This window comes from Misgurnus anguillicaudatus, chromosome 19 (genome assembly GCF_027580225.2).
Source record: "Misgurnus anguillicaudatus chromosome 19, ASM2758022v2, whole genome shotgun sequence".
Lineage (NCBI taxonomy): Eukaryota > Metazoa > Chordata > Actinopteri > Cypriniformes > Cobitidae > Misgurnus > Misgurnus anguillicaudatus.
Genome location: NC_073355.2, coordinates 36,651,529 through 36,670,252, shown reverse-complemented (window position 1 = coordinate 36,670,252; position 18,724 = coordinate 36,651,529). Strand labels below are relative to the sequence as shown.

General features: G+C 37.2%; 2 protein-coding genes and 1 long non-coding RNA gene across 8 annotated transcripts in view; 1 reads left to right on the top strand and 2 right to left on the bottom strand.

The window, feature by feature from the left end:
* Positions 1–8,551, bottom strand: part of LOC129436541 (uncharacterized) — a 37,380-nt gene extending 28,829 nt beyond the window's left edge. For both annotated transcript variants that reach the window (XR_008641859.2, XR_008641858.2), the window contains exons 1-2: positions 8,464–8,551; positions 1,627–1,789 (exon numbers count right to left, since the gene is read on the bottom strand). This is a non-coding gene — a long non-coding RNA (uncharacterized lncRNA). The remainder of the gene's footprint in view (positions 1–1,626; positions 1,790–8,463) is intronic.
* slc5a11 (solute carrier family 5 member 11) lies at positions 1,668–14,873 on the top strand. Of its 3 annotated transcripts, none has more exons than XM_073857584.1 (15): positions 1,668–1,803; positions 2,233–2,304; positions 4,477–4,581; positions 4,737–4,798; positions 9,363–9,465; positions 9,557–9,662; positions 9,783–9,863; positions 10,346–10,551; positions 10,874–11,009; positions 11,163–11,270; positions 11,418–11,568; positions 13,003–13,171; positions 13,302–13,517; positions 13,600–13,738; positions 14,447–14,872. In XM_073857584.1, exons 1-15 carry the CDS (start codon positions 1,669–1,671, stop codon positions 14,668–14,670), a joined length of 2,013 nt encoding a protein of 670 aa, XP_073713685.1. In that variant the 5' UTR covers position 1,668; the 3' UTR covers positions 14,671–14,872. The 3 variants fall into 3 exon arrangements, with proteins under 3 accessions (XP_073713685.1, XP_073713686.1, XP_073713687.1); XM_073857585.1 differs by having other exon boundaries at positions 14,450–14,871; XM_073857586.1 differs by lacking the exon at positions 1,668–1,803 and having other exon boundaries at positions 2,246–2,304; positions 4,463–4,581; positions 14,447–14,873.
* A 1,327-nt stretch (positions 14,874–16,200) lies between these two features.
* arhgap17b (Rho GTPase activating protein 17b) overlaps positions 16,201–18,724 on the bottom strand; it is a 46,778-nt gene continuing 44,254 nt past the window's right edge. For all 3 annotated transcript variants that reach the window (XM_055194726.2, XM_055194729.2, XM_073857583.1), the window contains one exon: positions 16,201–18,012. In XM_055194726.2, coding sequence (XP_055050701.2) covers positions 17,897–18,012 — 116 coding nt within the window. In that variant the 3' untranslated portion in view covers positions 16,201–17,896. The remainder of the gene's footprint in view (positions 18,013–18,724) is intronic.

The window sequence follows — 18,724 nt, the reverse complement described above, 5'->3', positions numbered from 1 at the left end:
TCTGTTAGAGTAAATCTTAAACTAGCAATTGATCTGTTAAACACATGGTGCCATGTTTCTTTTATCAGATTTAGTTTGATAATTTTTTAAGTTTGCCAGCATATTGTCATGTGTCTGTGTTTTATGCTTATATATGGGATAATATAATCATTCCAGAGAAGTTAATACAGAAACGTTTCAGTTTTAGAGTCCACTATAATGAAAAAATTGCCATTGTTATGTTATAATTTAAAGGTCTAAATGCTGTCACTGGGGCAGTACCCTTTAAAAGGTACACCTTTGTACCCAAAGAGTGCATATGATTTAGGGCTGTCACAATTATGGAATTTGGCTGACGGTTAATTGACTAATAAATTGTGATGGCTATGTTTGTGCATGAAATAATTTTCACACGTTGTGATTATTTAAATTAAATATTTTGCGAGGTTTACCTGGCAGTAAATATTAATACACATAACGCATATTTATAAGTAATTTACTTAATGAATATATCTTTCAAAAACTGAAAATTCTTCATCAGAAATAAACACAATAAAGTGTCTGAAAAATAACTAAAAGTAAAAATGCAATCAAAATAAACTTACTATACCAGAACAGGCCTTAAATAGTAACCAAATATGTCTGTAGTGGCTGCAAAAAAATAAATTCCTTACAAATCTTTCAGAATAGCATCTTTCACTTCCCTAAATTTGGAATTGCTGTAGTGGAAATGTATGTTTTACCTGGCAGTTCATACTGCTTATCAAAGTTTTGCAGCATTTCTTTAAATGCTGTTTTTTTCCACTGTATTGAATGGCTTTGCAATGTATCACGTTACACTGTCAGTTAAAGAGCGCTATCTGATACAGTCTCATTAATACAGGCTCTGCAGCTCCCCCTTGTGTTTTTAGAGAGATGTGCAATCATTGCGGTGATCTAAAATCATTATTTAATCATTGTGACAGCCCTAATATTAGTACCTCAAAGGTGCATATTGGTAGGGCTGTAATGATAAATCGCGTGTCCCATTAAAAAGACCTGTCTAAAATCGATTTTGCATTGCAAGGCTGCAATTCTGTGTTTCATGCGCAGCTTGTGCGTGTACTATGGCGTTTTGGTCAGTAAGAAGTCCTTATCAATCTAAAATCATTATGAGTCGGAGTCGTTTATAACGTGCATTTAAAAAAGCAACACTCGTTAAACAAAATCATTCAAAATATTCTTTATTATCATGAAAATACCTGAAACAATCTGAAGAACAGCGATATAAATATACTTCTAGACATTTCCTGGAATAGCGTCTGTAATGCTACTTCTTCTGTGGCACAATTGGAGTTTCTGCACGAGAGCGCCCTCTGGCTTTTGGATATGGTGGCATTTCACCGTAATTCATTCAAATTCATTAATTGAGAAAACGCGCATTTGCACGATAAATCTTTACAGCCCTACATATTGGTACCAAATGTATACAAATCTGTACCTAAATGGTACATAGTGCTGTCCCAGTGACAGCCTTTTGTACCTTTTTCTAAGAATATATCTGGTTAAGCATAAACATGCAAATACAAATTAAACAGTAAAGGCATAAATGAACATCTTAAGATATCATTACATTGAGTAAGCTTGAGTCAATGTGTGTACACTTACATTTTTAAGTCACTCCTGAGAAAGTCGTTGATCTTTGACCTAATGAGTGTCACCGAGCTTCCCCGTGTTTCTCCTTCGCCGACCGCTGAGGGCACGCCACCACCGACCACACTGGTCACCATAGATATAGTGGTGCTGGTCATCTACTTCATCTTGGTCCTGGCTGTGGGATTTTGGGTAAGCTTAGTTTATTACATCACATGATCACATCATCTCTAAAAGGATATTTTAAGTAGCTACTTTTCTCTAATGTTATGGTTAGGCTGTTATGGTTAGTTTGTTACAAGGGCTCACTAACTACACTACATACATTTAGGCAAGGGTCAATAATAAAATGAAAGTAGATTTTAACTGAATGGTCGAACTGTGATCCCAAGGTCTTTTGAAAATTTGTTTTACTGTTTATATTTGGCTTGGAAGCCTGTAACATTATGTTTAATGGCAGGTTTCACTGACACTGTGACAACTTACCACATGTATGAAGATATTACTATTAAGCTTTGTGTCTATACAGATATGAACTTTTAAAAATAAACCTAATCTGAGAAACACTTACAATTACAATTTACAAATGTGTCATGTTTAAACTCTTTGCTTGCCTCACAGTCAATGTGGAATACCAAGAGAAGCACAGTGGATGGGTATTTCCTAGCAGGCAAAAACATGACCTGGTGGCCGGTAAGTGAATCTTACCAAGAACCTTTCAGACAATATTTCATCCCAACATTATTATGGTTGTAGGGTCATTCAAATTGTATATCGCTTTATTTTGATGGTCCCTTTGACATTCTGTTGACTATAAGGAACAGGCTCTCCTGATAGCACAGGTACGTCTGTAAGGTGTCTGCTAAATTCTGGAATACATCTAGTGTGTAAAAAACATATGACATCAATCAAGTAATTGCAGATGAGCTCAAAAAAAATAAAAAATGTTGCAGATCTCCGCAATGTAGGCATACTATCTGGGAACATTGCACCTACATCATATTAGTAAACTGTCTGCATAATATCTGCCAACATTTAAAGTATTGCTTACAAACTGACATTATACAACTACGTATCAACTTAATCAACTAACCAGTGGCGGCTCGTGACTGCTTTTCTGAGGGGCGCAAATTCAAAATAAGTCGTGTGTTGCTTGTGTTTTCAAAATATGTGTTTGTTGCGTCATTTGAACCGTGTGCATCACTTTTTTTTCAAAATAAGTGCCTGCTGCAAATGCGTCAAAACCGTTTATGATTAAAGAGACGCTCACGTTCACAACATAGACGCAAGACACTCCCTTAACAATAAACTCTGATTACGCCTGAGATTATGTGAGTGTCTGGCAAACGCGAGCGTCTCTTTTATTATAAACCCTTTAGACGCGTCTGCAGCAGGCACTTATTTGATGCACATAGGACTCGACGCGCAAAACACAAATTTTGAAATTACAAACCACACACATGACAGGCTACATACATGTTGTGACACACTTCGCATTGTGCGCCCTCGAAAAAAGAAGTCACCGGCCGCCACTGCAACTAACTGTGACCCCTAATAGTCTACAAATCCTCAACTAATACTCGAATGAGAGTTTGTTAAAGTCTGTGTAAAGTCAATTTTAAATGTGTTCTCAGATTGTCAAACCACACAAAAAAAGTGACCACCCAGACAATTTTGAATGATGATAAACAATTTTGCTAATTTAAAGGACAAGTTCGGTATTTTACAATTAAAGCCCTGTTTTCAGATTGTTTATGGTGAAATAGAACGGTTTTGACTGAAATTTCGAGAATTTTCGGGTGTTTGTGTTTCACCTCACACCTCTACAATGGGTTTATAGGTGCACTGGAACAATCCTTCCTAAAATGCATTAAACTTTTGTTTACAAAGACGTGAAACTCACCGAGTGGTCAGGGGTGTTCACTGATATGCTCACACAAAAATCACTGCAAAGATGCTTTCCAACGGGTGTTTTAGCATTCGTTGTAAACTTGTGGACCTATTTTTCCAAACGCTTCACACCCGTACATTCTTCCGCTGAGAGCTTGAATAATAGACACTCCAGCCCAGGTGGTGGCGCTAATCTGCCATTGCCCATTGCACGAATAGAAACAAAGTTCCCGGCGCGGAGTAATACCGTACCTCACAGCACATCTAATGCAAGTCAACGGAGTTGGCAAAAACTACGATAAAACCTGTTGGAATGCGTATTTTGCAGCGATTTTTGTGTGAGCATACCAGTGAACCCCCCTGACCACTCGGTGAGTTTCACGTCTTTGTAAACAAAAGTTTAATGCTTTTTTAGGAAGGATTGTTCCAGTGCACCTATAGACCCATTGTAGAGGTGGGAGGTGAAACACAAACACCCGAAAATTCTCGGGGCGGCCCATGTCAAAATTTCAGTCAAAACTGTTCTATTTCATCATAAACAATCTGAAAACAGGGCTTTAAGTGTAAAATACCGAACTTGTCCTTTAAAGTAAATAAAATAAGTTATCAAAATTTTGGAAAAACAGGTAGGAGGCTCTGCTTTCAAAAGCTGGGAAAAGCTTGGCTGTCTCTTTTAACTTATAAATAAAATGGACATTAACATGTACACTAAAAAATATTGGGTTATTTTCAACCCAGTTAAATTACAACCCAGCTGGCTGGGCTCGTCCCTTTTTGATCCAATGCCGGGTTGAAAATATCCCAGCATTTTTTAGGGTGTACATGTTAATGTCCATTTATAAGTCATTTCAGATAATTGTTTCTAAAATAGGTGTATCATTACATATAGTCAACAGAATGTGAAATGGGGACCTTAATATAGTCTATCAAAAAAAGCACATTTTCTCTTTATGTATGTTAGATATGTTTGTGCAGGTTGGTGCGTCACTGTTTGCCAGTAATGTAGGCAGCGGTCACTTCATCGGACTGGCAGGCTCAGGAGCGGCCGCTGGTATTAGTCCCACCGCTTATGAATGGAACGTGAGCACAAAACTTTTACACTTAAAACATGCTGTTTACTACTTTGCCCTAGAAAGAATTAGATATTACTGTTAATGGCAAAAAATTCTGGGTAAAGATTAAAGAGCCCTGTCGTGTAATTTGGTTAAGATTAACTTGTGCTTGTTTACATGTAGGGCATGGTGATGGTGTTGCTCTTAGGCTGGATGTTTTTACCCATCTATATTGCATCAAGGGTGAGAAAGACTTTCAAATATAGTGTTGAGTTTTATATTTTATAACCCGTTTTATTTTATTTAAGTTTTCATTTCCTGCTCATTTATATGCCATTGTTTTTCACAACTGTGTAAACTGTCATAAAATTGTCAAGAAATGGCCCCTAGCTGTCACTTGGGCAGTACCATTGCAATGTCCTATTAAAGCAATAAGCCCCAAGCAGTGGGTTACTCCGCTTCACGTCGTGCCTAACAACGCCCCTTAGCCGTTATAAAATGCACTGGTAACCCACTGCTTCGCGGGGCTTATTGCGTTTATAAAACGGTTGCTTCAAATTATGTATAGCAGGATTTCATATAATAAAACACAGCAAATAAGTTGTAATTATATTAGTACAGATATTAGTCTTCCGCCAAACAAAGTAGTTCCTCAGACTCAAGTGTGTCTGCAACAGAGCGGTTCCCAAGCAAAACAGACGGAGCAAAGACACAATGAAAATATGATTCATTAAGACTGTGGTGTTTATTTTCATAAATTAACATTCATCTAATTTATACATTAACATTTATACCGTGCAACTGTTGACGTGTGGATATGCTTGGAAGCATGTGCTTGTGTTAAGCGTGCTTAACACTTTCCCTGCCAGCGTTTTTTAAAAGAGTTGCCACCCAGCTTTAGTTAAACATTAATGCCTTCCAGAAAAATGTTCTTCTTTAGATATATAAACATACAATATATCAAATGAAAGAACAGACCCTCTGCTTTCAAACAACAAAATAAAAACGTTTCACCCTACCTTCAATTGTTCTTTTATCCTCTCAAATTTTGAGCAAAATGTTGGGATAATTCCATTTCTGTGAATGACTTTTGTTAGAAATCCGATTCAGATCGCTGATCAAAAAATACACTTGAGTTTTAAAGTGTTGAGTGAAAGCATCAGTGTTTGTGTAAGATCGCCACCCAGTGGATAATATACGGTACAACTACTCCTCACGGAAGCATTAATGATTAATCAACAAGAAAACTCAACAATATTTATTGACACAGTGTTTCCTCTGGGATTTTTTCCAGCTGTGGCGGCAGGGGGCGCCCATGATGATTATAAATGTACTTTTTTTAATGTAGAATATAGGCTACAGTAAACTAACATGTATTTATTTTATCATTTTCATGCTGTCATTTACTTTTCCTTATATTTATAGCATATTGCTTTTCTATGTTTAATCTAAACTGTATTTTCTTAAAAAATACGTAAGTTTTATAGCTTCATACGGATCTTTCATTGTAGTTTTAATAGTGTGCAAGTTCGTGCTCATGTTTAGCGTTACAGAGCTGTTGCAAAGTCACGCACAGTCCTGTTTGATAATCCGCACCGCTGTGATTTGACAGAACACCTGACCAGTTATCCGACATCAGCAGAAATTTATTCCAGCATTCCACACTCGGCCTGTCTGACATAAAGAGCCCGACCCGGTCACACCGCAAATCGCGCAGCTAAATATAAACCTTTAACGTTCTTCAGACAGAGCTTAAACACAAATAAGCACAGGGCCATTTAAAAACTGTTACCTATCGGAATCGAGTCGAATTTTGGTCTTGGATGTTAGACCTGCGGTTTAGCCTACTCGCTTATTGGGTCCCGACCTGCATCTACAATGCAAATGACACGTTAATATTATTACACCCGTTACATCAAATATTATGCGGTTCACCCGCGGGTACCCGGATCCCGCTGTCTGAAAACAGATGAAACCGTCTCACCGTCTGCCTCAAGTTTTTATTACCAACGTCCGTCTCTTCCACGGGAATAATGTAAGTTTCCTTTCAAACAGATTCGACTATTAATGTCTTGCAGTCGCATTTAAGTAGTATTCAGTGTTTAGCCTTTTGTTTTTGGACAAACATCTTATCATTTAATGTGAAACTTTGTGAGGGTCGATCTGAAGCACAGAAGATTGATTGACAGCTGAGCGGTCAGCAGCGCGCTGCGTTTAGTCTATATTCTGAATAACTAATGGCCTGATAAGTTGATAATATGAGTACAGTGATTCCAAATGAATGTCCAAAAAACTTGTAATATGTTAAATCGAAAGTTTAATCATGTCTTTTCTCGCAGCCCAGCGCTGCGTCCGTGTATATGCGCATGTGAAAAGCATACGCGTGACCTTGCAACTTAAATTACCCTTAATGTAGTGCCATACAGATAAAAGTAAAATAACATTCGAAACTGAAAATTGTTTTTTTTTTATTTGTGTAAACTCACAATAAGGAGAAAACCGTGTGCTTATTTAAAATCATTAAAAACATGACGTGCTTTCTGCTGCTTTGGTTTAACAGCGCCTCACAAAAAAAGAGCAGCAACTCAAATACTTTTTTATTTGTTTTGTCAATCTGATAATTATAACATATTTCGTGTAGGCTTATTTATTTTATTATTATTTCTCAAAACAGAGACGTAGCCTAATCATCTGTTGATTTAAATCTATTTGTGCATGAAACTAAACCCATGGGGGAAATTATGATATTTTAGGATATTTTTTTATTATAAATGAGTGAACAACGCGAATCCAGAAAGGAATTTATTTCTTTAAAACAGCCAGTCTGGCAGGACGGACATTTCGGTAGCTTTATTTATTTTGCGAGCTGCCGCCGTGGGTTTTGTCTAGAAGGGATACAGAAAATGCCGAAAAGTTTAGGATTAGATTTGGAGGTAGGATTTTTAGGATAAAAACAGCGGCTCTGGCTAAATGAGATACAAATACATCCTACAATCCTGTGAAATTTTGTGTTTAGAGTTGGGTTTGGGTGAAGGATTAGGATAAAACAGTGCTCAGCCGGCGAGATTTCGTTTGCTGTATCCCTTCTATCCACAACCGCAGGCGTGGCGGGGATGTTTTAGGCGTGGCGGCCCGCCACGGTTGAATGTATATAGCGGAAACACTGTGACACTTATCTGGATATCGCCATTAATTGTTCAATTGTTGAGGATTATAATTAATACAATATAATATAATTAGCCCACCCAATAAATCAAAATTGACAACAAAATCCGACATTTTGACAGTTATTTTCTACAGTACACCAGTGGCGCAGTGATACAAGCTATGTAATACGGTTTGAGCCGTGGGTTTACCGGTGAGTTTTATCACAGCTGAGAACGCGTTTCAACCAATCAGAATGAAGAACCAGAACTGGCCGTTTTATAAGTACAATTTAGGTACAGATATATCAGACTACACTTTTTTATTCTCCGTCATTTTGACGGACAGGGTCGTGAATCCATCATTAATTTAATGATAATAATTAATAGCTTTTGTTTTCGTTCATTTTTAATCATGTAACGTTACATTCAAGACCAACATTTGTGAAGAGAACAGATTGAGACCGTAACGTTACGTCACTTCACATGTTCAACATCACATGAAGCAGATGAATGAATGCTGTTTTCAGGCGGTAAAGGGTAAAACCCGCGACCTTTATGAACAGGCAAATATGAACAAATCAAATACCAAAATACTATTGCGCTTAAAATATCAATAAACGTATAAGTTTAAACTCTTTCATACTCAAATTATGTTACTTTTTGAAACAATCTTCACGCGCTTTGAGCGTGGCTCGTCTTTGGGTGATAAATGCATCAAGGTAGATTAATGCAGACTCTAATGTCGTTAGAAATTGTGTCCTTACCTCAGATAGACGACGTCTTGTTGCAGTAATCTTGTTCTGGAGATTTATCTCGCGCTCTTCCATATCACTGGAGTTTGTTAAACTTCAGGAGCGCCGTCCAGATCTATCAGGCTATGACATCAAAGTATCGCGAGAGAGTTTCTAGACCAGTGCTTACTAATTGCTTTCTCGCAGAACTTCACGTAGATCAGTCTGCGCAGCCAATATGTACCGTTGATGTACTAATATGAAATCTTTGGTACCACCAGTATGTACCTCTGAGGTACTCATGTAATCTTGAGGTAAGGTGTACTTTTTGAAAGGCACCCATACGACAAAAATATATATTTTCAAATATACTTTTAAATATATTTCAAAATTCCCTAAAATGTATTTTGAAATATGTTTACAAAAATGTATTTTTTCACCAATATATTTTTTGGCCATTTTTTGAAATGCATTTAAAAAAGTAAATATATTTTAAAGCATTTATATTCATGTCGCATTGGAAGAAAACGTTGTTTGTTAAACAAAATGTATGCAAACATAACAGGTTTGAAAAGATTAAAAATAAAATATTTTTTCAACTGCAAAAATATACTTATAATTTTTGATTTTTATACATACTTATACATTTTATATTTATACTTTATACATTTTTACAAACTTTTATATTTTGGCCAGGAAAATATTGTAAAATTACAAATGTATTTGTTGCTCCTGAAATACATTTTGAAATATATGTTAATATATGAAGGTTAAAACTAAATATATTTTCAAATATAAAAATATATTTGAATCCCTACAAAGCTTATTAAGCATACTTAAAACATATTTTTGGCCAAAGAAATTAATATATATACTTGTATATACGGCAAGGGGACAGTGAAGATTCAGATTTTTTGTGTTACTTCACGGGTCACGACAATGCCTGAGTACTTACAGAAAAGATTTGGTGGCAGAAGAATACAGTTATTTCTTTGCGTTTTATATCTATTTATTTACATCTTCACAAAAATATCGGTAAGTCGGACACATTTCAAAATGTCATTTCAAAGCACTTTTTGTGAACAAATCTTAGAAATATTTCTATCTCTCTTTGTGTTTCGTGAAGGTTGACATGTATGCAGGAGCTGTGTTTATCCAGCAGGCTCTTCAGTGGGACATCTACCTCGCTGTGATTTTACTTCTGGGCATCACAGCCCTCTACACCATAGCAGGTCTGGAAACGGTTTAAACCCAAAACACACACATATTGACAAATTGTATAGAGTCAATGCAGTGCAAGTCTATTTCAAATACATAATGTGAATCTTCTGATTAATGTCATGTGGTTGCAGGTGGTCTGGCAGCTGTGATCTACACCGATGCAGTTCAGACTCTCATTATGCTAATAGGAGCAATGATCCTCATGGGCTTCAGTGAGTTTTCATGGTGTTGTCATGTAGATTTAAACTAAGGTTTTGTGTTGAGCTATTCAGTTTGCAATCTTGACAGATTTCTTCAGGAACTCCTATATGAGTTTAGTATTTTTATTGATTTTTTATTTGTCTGTGCTTAACATTAAGATGCTTTGCAGTTTTGTACTACAACATGTTTGTGTTTACTGAAAAAGTCATACATTAAGAGGACAACTAAACAACTTAAAGGTTTGCATGCTTGGTGAATTGGACAATAGTCCTTTTTGTATGGCAACTTACATATTTAAAGAGCAAAATGTTTTTAAAATTCGCTTTTGAGATTTGACTGTGTGTAATTTAAGTTGTAGAACAAGACAAGAACGTCTCCATGAAACCCAGAGTATATATTAGAAACTTATAAGGCTATATGGTTTGAAAATGTATTTTTTTCTTCTGCAAACCTACTTTTCTATTTGTATACAATGTTTTTTCTTGCTGTGAAGGTTTTGCAGAGGTCGGAGGAATTCAGGGACTTCTGGATAAATATCCTCACGCCATTCCCTCTATCAGAGTCCCTAACACTACCTGTGGTATTCCTCGAGAAGATGCCTTTCATATATTTCGTCACCCTGTGACCTCTGATCTCCCCTGGCCAGGGGTCATACTGGGAATGTCTATACCCTCCATGTGGTACTGGTGTTCAGATCAGGTAAAGGATAGCAAGTTTACTGTAGTAAATAATCCAATATTTAATTAAACCCTATTGAAAAATCCAGCAAAGACCTGCATAAGGTTTTAGCTGGTTTTAACTGGTTTAGGGTGGCAGTAGTTCTAAGCTGGTGGGGCAGCTGGTCTTCCAGCCTGACCAGCTAGGTCCAGCTAGACCAGCTTAAAAAGTGACCAAAACAAATCTAGACCAGCTTGCTACACCAGCAATACCAACTAAAACCAGCTCACCAGCTTATGCTGGTCTTAGCTGGATTTTTCAGTAGGGAGGGCAACAATATAATGAAGGATTTTCTGTTGTCCAGGTTATAGTTCAGCGATCATTGGCTTCTAAAAACATTCTTCACGCTAAAGGAGGTTCACTGCTCGCCTCTTACCTCAAAGTTCTGCCTTTCTTTATGATGGTGCTTCCAGGCATGATAAGCAGGATCCTTTTTCCAGGTGATCTAACTGAAACAAACACATCTGACGTAGCTAAAGCATATTTAATAAGTAAAAACATTAAATCAGGTTCATCATTGCTTTTTTATGCATTTTCACTCTTAGCTATTGGCATTCACATGAAATGGGATCATCATTGTGCTTGAATTGTAGATGAGGTGGGTTGTGGAGACCCTGATGTTTGTAAAGAGGTGTGTGGGAATCCGGTGGGCTGTTCAGACATTGCTTATGCCAAACTAGTCATGGAGCTTCTTCCAGCAGGTACTTCTGTGTATTTTTTACAAATTGGTTTACCTTCATTTTCCTAAAACCTTATACGGTTGCTATCATCTATTTTGATGGTCTCTAGTTTATGGTTATATTTTAAAACCATAAATGTAGTAAAACCTACATTTGTTGTTTGTGCAGGTCTAAGGGGTTTAATGATGGCCGTCATGCTGGCTGCTCTCATGTCCTCCTTGACCTCCATATTCAACAGTTCCAGCACAATCTTCACCATGGATCTGTGGAGGAACATACGCAAAACTGCCTCTGAATGGGAGCTTATGATCGTGGGCAGGTAGGTCATCCATGAGATCATTCACTGTTGGTTGAGATTTAAAAGGTAAATGCTAAAGGAATGAATGTAAATGTAATGTGAATGTGTAGGGTTGTGTACATATTTTATAATCGTGAACAAGTATTTTCTTGCACATTTGTATTCTACGTTACACAATGATAATGTATGTAAAACAACGGTGGCCTGACATCCCATTGTAACGTTGGGTTCACGTCAAAAATTGATGTGGGCCTGACGTCCAAATGTAATGTCGGGTTGAAGTCAAAAACCAACGTCAGCCTGAAATCCAAATGTAACGTCTGGTTGACGTCAAAAAACAACATCAGCCTGATGTCAAGCTGTTACACCCTTACTTTCAGATGTAACGTTGGGTGGATGTCAAAACCAACATCGACCTGTTGTCCAGATATAATGTCGGGTTGATGTCAAAAAACAAGTCGGCCTGACGTCCAGATGTGATGTTGGGATGATGTTAAAAACCTACATCAGCCTGATGTAAAGCTGTTACGTCAGGTTGATGTCAAAAACCAACGTTGGCCTGACATCCAAATGTAGTGTCGGGTTGAAGTCAAAACCCAACATCAGCCTAACATTCAGATGTAACTTTGCATGGACGTCAAAAACCAAAGATTGGTCTGACGTCCAGATGTAACGTTGGGTTGACGTCAAAACCCAACCTTGGTCGAACGTCCAGCTGTTATGTCACGTTGACTTCAAAAATCAATGTCGGCCTGCCTCCAGATGTAACGCCAGGTTGTCGTCAAAATACAACGTTGGTCTGACGTCCAGCTGTTATGTCACGTTGACTTCAAAAACCAACGTCGGCCTGGCGTCCAGACGTAACAGCGGGTTGATGTCAAAACCAATGTCGGCCAGACGTCCAGACGTAATGTCGTGTTGATATCAAAAACCAATGTCGGCCTGACGTCCAGATGTAACGCCAGGTTGTCGTCAAAAAACAACGTTGGTCTGACGTCCAGATGTAATGTCAGGTTGACTTCAAAAACCAACGTTGGCCTGACGTCCAGATGTAATGTCGGGTGGACGTCAAATGCCAACGTTGGCCTGATGTCCAGATTTAATGTCGGGTTGATTTCAAAACCAACATCATCTTGTCGTCCAGATATAACGACTGGTTGACGTCAAAAACCAACGTTGGCCTGATGTCCAGATGTGACGTTAAAACCAAACGTCATCCTGACATTCAGATGTAACGTTGGGTGGACATCAAAACCTAATGTTAGCCTTGACGTCCAGATGTAACATCAAGTTGATGTCAAAACCCAACGTCGGCCTGACATCAGTGCAGACTGAATCATATATTTCTTTTACTTCATTCTGAAATCATTTATTTATTTCTGTAATATTTATAATGGTATGTTTCCATTTAGATATATAAATGTGTGTGTGTGTGTGTGTGTGTGTGTGTGTAAGAGTGTTCGTGCTGGTATTAGTGGTGGTGTCAGTGTTGTGGATTCCTCTGGTTCAGTCCAGTCAAGGTGGACAGCTCTTCATCTACATTCAGTCTATCAGTGTCTACCTGCAGCCTCCAGTATCTGTTGTCTTCCTCACCGGCTGCTTCTGGAAACGCACCAATGAAAAGGTTGAAAACATTGTACAGTAACAATCAAAATGACTGTATGTGTATGTCTGTATACACCGTGTTAAACAAACACAGCAAATATGAATACTTAAGTATTTTTAAAGCATTGTTTTTGGTTGTGTTGGTCTAGGGAGCATTCTGGGGCCTGATTCTGGGCTTGTTGGTGGGGTGTATAAGGATGACTTTGGATTTCGTCTACCCCTCGCCAAACTGCTACGAGAGCGACACCAGACCTGACATCATCAAATATGTTCACTTCTTATACTTCTCCATCATTCTGACTGTATTCACACTTATAGTGGTGGTTTGTGTCAGCCTGGCGACAGAAAAGCCCAAACCTGAGCAGGTGTGAGACACACACTACATGCAATGTACATGTTATGTGTTGCATTAAAATTGATAAGCAAGGCACTTTTGTTTATTTACAGATCAGTCGACTGACGTGGTACACGCGTTTTGACCCCATAGAGAAGACAGAAGAGGTTGTGACTACAGATCTGTACACGATCGAGAGTGCCACACAGTACACGAAAGAGATGGAAACTGATGCCTATGAAACACAAGACGGTACTTTATTTTTTACTTTACATAGAGGGACCCAATGCTAATTCTTAGCATGCATTATTATTTTTACAAATAAAAAAGTTTATCTATCAATTTGTATTTTAAGCAATATTACAGTCTAGTTAACCAGCAGAGGGAGACAAAATCATTGGGCATTTTTTAAACTTTAAAAATGGGAAAAAAATACACATCTGTGTTTGTTGCATAAAAAACACATTTCGTGTTTAAGTATTTGGACACTTTGGTCACACTTGTAATATCTGAATGTCATTGCAAACAAATGACTCTAGATCTTTTCTCTAAACGTACTAAATCTCTTTCTGAGCCACTGGCACGCCCGCTCGTGGCCCGGTAATTGCTCTGTTATTATTACTTCATACCATCTGGTATCAAGGTGACTTTTAGTGAACATATTTGAATCAGCCCTCAAGTTCACACAGGTGACCTAGATTAGAATAACCACAGGTGTAGTTCCTTACAATACTATCAATATGTTCCTCTAATGTTTAACAAATTTTCCTTGTGAAATGTTTTACAGAAATGTGGTCTTTATAAAAGTAAATTCCTCTTGGTTTGATATTTTGTTATCGAATACAGTGATACTCCAAGATTTCATGTCCAAAAGCTTTTTGGGAGCCACTGAACCACGTACTAAAATAACAAAGCTTTCTTAATTCCTCATGCATGTCATGAGTTTTGTGTATTTCTCAGCAGACTCTTGCAGTATTGAGCCCAGCGAGAAGACTTCATCCAAGCTGAAATCTGCTCTGCTTTGGATCTGTGGCATGGAGAAGCAAGGCGCGAAACCTGTGAGTCTTCCTCCAGAGCCCCCGGTGTGTTCGCTGGATGAAGACCCCTGTATGAATCACTTGTTAAATGCCAACCTGATCATCTGTCTGTCAGTGGCTGTGTTTCTCATTGCTTACTGGGCATAATGTATTAAGACAAATCTTCGTTGGTGAACCTCATAAAAACACATGTAGAGCTCATCATTTTTGCATGAAGAAAAGTGGGCTTTATTTTAAAGAGCACCTATTGTCCGAATCAAGATTTTACATTTCCTTTAGTGTGTGAGTGTGTATTGCACTGCAGAAGGTGGCTTTCTTACTTGGTGTTTTTGTCTTGTTTTCAGTGGAAGTATCTAAAAATTCTTAAATTGCTCTTGATGAGCAAAATGACCAAAGAGAGTGATACTAGTTTTTAGACAAAAAATATACAATTTAAGTGAATTTGTGCTTAAAACAGGCAAAAATAACTGCCAATGGGGTGAGAAAATTTTACTTGAATTAAGTGTTTAAGAAAAAAGAAATCTTATTTCACAATTTTTTTTCTCACCCCATTGACAGATAATTTTGCCTGTTTTAAGGACAATTTCACTTAAATTGTGTATTATTTGTCTTAGAACTGGACTTGTTTTCTTGGGTCATTTTGCTCATCAAGAAGGGGCATCTTGATTTGGGAGTTTTTGGATGTTTCTACTGAAAACATGACGGGGATGCTAAGTGAGAGAGTCATTTTTGCAGTGTAGTACATGTTAACGATATGCTAAAGGTAAAAACCCCAAAGTAACCAATGACGCGTGTTATCTTCTCCCAGTAAATCTCTTTTCTTGGACTACAACAAACACACGGATTGTAGGCAACAGTTTACTTCCTGGGATTGGTGATGTATAAAGACCGACATTATCATAATTCTTCCCGCTTCTGACTCACAGCCTGTAAATTAACTCCTGTTAGCATTGCATTGTGACCGAATCATTCAAACACGGTAAAGAGCATCAGATCTATTCAGGCCAATCACAACGTACAGATTAGCTGGCCAATCAGGGACACAGAGCTTTTCAAATCCGTGCGTTTCAGGAAAAGAGTGAAATCTGGAGCTACAAAAATGTCCGCTATGTGGAAAATAATGTGTTTTTAACCATAAATCAAGCACATTGTATTATAACAAATACACAAAATAACGTTGAAAAATGAAATAGGTGCCCTTTAAGTAATGTCCTTGATGTTTTGTGACATTTACCATCGCAGATTTACATATTTATTTATCAACAATCAGTTTGTACTTTTTGATAAACAAGTCACTGTTTTGCTCATGTAATGTTAAAGGTGCAGTGTGTAACTTTTAGAAGAATCTCTTGACAGAAATGCAATATAATATACGTAACTATATTATCAGGGGTGTATAAAGACCTCAAATAATGAACAATTATGTTTTAATTACCTTAGCATAATACGTTTTTTATCTATAAACACTGCGGGTCCCCTTACATGGAAGCCACCATTTTGTGTCACCATGTTTCTACAGAAGACCTTAACGGACAAACTTTGTTTAATAAGTTGCCTCTAACATGTTTGTCCCGTGGCATCTACTGTAGCTTCTCTATGCATTTCAAAAGCGAGGGGTCAGCTGTGGACGAGCCGTTGGTTGCAACCTCACCACTAGATGCCGCTAAAATGTATACACTGCACCTTTAAAAGTAACACTGTATACAATAGTTTTGTTTATGTAGTTCAATTTCTTGAACTTTGTTCTGAAACAACATGGAATCCATTTAGTTGCTTTAATTGTTTGCCATTTTATTAGATATATAATTAGAAAAAAGCTGCTGTGTCGAAAAACAAACAATTGTTCATCTCGGGCACTGCGTAATGTGATGAACAACAGTGCAGTTGAAAAAGAAATCAATATGTACAATTAAGAACACCGTAAAGGTACATAACCACAGAAATAAAGATACAAACTCCATCTAGAGAGATAAAATGACTTTGGCTTTCTAGCTGTATGTTTCCTGAGCTCAATGGATCCTTAAAACGTTTCACATTATTGTCAGTGCTCTTTTTGCATAGCATAAATCGTGACATACATCTCAACAGCCCTTGTACAGCATATACAAATCACATACTTTCAATAGCAATATCTTTGGTCATTTTGAAAATTAAACAGTTTGCAAAGTTAATATAAGACCCTGGGGCACAAAACATAAGTCATAAGTGGCACAGGCATATTTTTTGCAGAAGCAAAAATACATTGCATGGGTAAAAATTCATTTTGTAATTATCCTACTGTAAATATATATAAAAAAATATTTATTATTAGTAATATGTGTTGCAAAGGACTTCATTTGCACACCTTTAAAGGTAATTTTCTCAATATTTAAATTTTTGCACCCTCATATTCCAGATTGTATCTCTACCAAATATTGTCCTATCCCTTAACCATACACCAATGCAAAGCTTATTTATTCGGCTTTTCAGATGATGCATAAAGGCTTATGACTAGTTATGTGGTCCAAGGTCGCATATAAACGGATCAATAAACCCCTTGAATTTCTGAAAACGATCTACCAAGGAAAATCCTGTAATGAAATAAACACTACATTACAGTCAGTATTGCACCCCAAGAAAAAAATACTCCACATACTTCTGCATGTGTGCCTTTAGAAATCGAGCGTATCTGTATATTTTTCCTTACATCATAACCATTCCTATAGTTCTCCCCGATCCACAAACATCTTGCCAAATGTATTAAAAAAACAAGAATCATTCAATCAACCAAAAAAATTAAAGAAATCAAATCACATAACTCAAACATTCAAAACCAAGCCCATACTTTGCAATGCGTGTGAGAGGCAATGAGATTGTACAGCATGTTAATATGTGCGCATTCGCGACTTTACATCATTACAATGTGCCAGCATTGTGAGGCTAGAGAGTCGCCAGGAAACTTCAGTGGTTTGTTGGTTGCGTAGCATGGCTGTGTTTAACCGGGCTGAAAGAAATGGCTATGTTCGGATTGGCATACTACCATACTAATCTTTATAGTATGTGCAATACTATATTTGGAATACTATATTTGCCAAAATGAGCAGTAGACAATAAACACATGAGTATGCTAGATGCTGTATGCCACAAAGCATCAGCTTGAATCGAGTTAGAACCATATTCTTTGCAAAATTAATAATAAATTGTTTTTCACAATATCTTCATATTGAACCTTTTTTTTATTCCAGCATCAAACATTCCCAGCGAGTGTGAAAAGGCCTTTAGCGTACATGAAATGATGTCTATGCAGTAGTATGCAACATTGTTATTTTATATTGCATACTTTAGTATACTAGTATTCCATTCTGAACATAGCCATTATTAGGCTCCTCCTCCTTTACAAGGCTGTGCTTTCTGATTGGTTTTGGGGTTCTGGGAGTGTTTCTACTGGTTCATCCTCAGCTAGCTCAGGGACAAGGTCCAGCCCTGGTCCCGTGATAGATTCATCGCCATCTGTGCAAGCATAACACAGGGAAAGATATAGATATAATTTTTTTTACTGCTCTTACATCACAAATAAAAGCTTTCAACTTTATCTTCAAGGAAAAGTAATGTTAACATTCAATATCATTTCAGATTCTGGAAGCATTTTGATATCACCAGACGTACCATGCATCCAAAAGATGCATATTTTTATTACTTGCAGTACAGTGATAATACTATACAAGGACAAAGCTGTAAACATACAGTATTGAATAAAACTCAAATAGTAAAAACATGTCTTGGTCACATTTTGCACCAAATTATACAATTTAAATATGCTATAATTTCCCATATACAGTCATAAAAATGAGATTTGCATGGTAACATACTAGAAATTTTTTTATTTATTGACTTTGCATTGAAATATGACCTAGACATGTTTTTGTTTTGTGAAATTATTATTGCTATAAACACATTACGTGACATTACGTAGCATTCATCCTTTAAATCAATGCTTCCCAATCCTGGTCCTCAAGGACCTCCCTCCAAAACATTCTAGATGTTTTTTTATTTAAAACACCTGATTCAACTAATCAGCCTTCTTTCCAAAATGGTAGACATGTCTCTCTAACAAGCTAATGAGTTAAATCATACGGAGACATCTAAAACATTTTGGGAAGGGGTCCTTGAGGACCAGGATTGGGAAGCACTGCTTTAAATAATCCGAGCGAAAGCAGACGAG

Excerpts from the sequence above, each read along its gene's own strand:
- slc5a11 (XM_073857584.1), top strand. The coding sequence starts at position 1,669 with ATGAGTGTCACCGAGCTTCCCCGTGTTTCTCCTTCGCCGACCGCTGAG. Across the intron at positions 4,582-4,736 it reads CCACCGCTTATGAATGGAAC|GGCATGGTGATGGTGTTGCT; the intron begins GTGAGCACAAAA and ends GTTTACATGTAG. Across the intron at positions 13,172-13,301 it reads GGAAACGCACCAATGAAAAG|GGAGCATTCTGGGGCCTGAT; the intron begins GTTGAAAACATT and ends GTGTTGGTCTAG.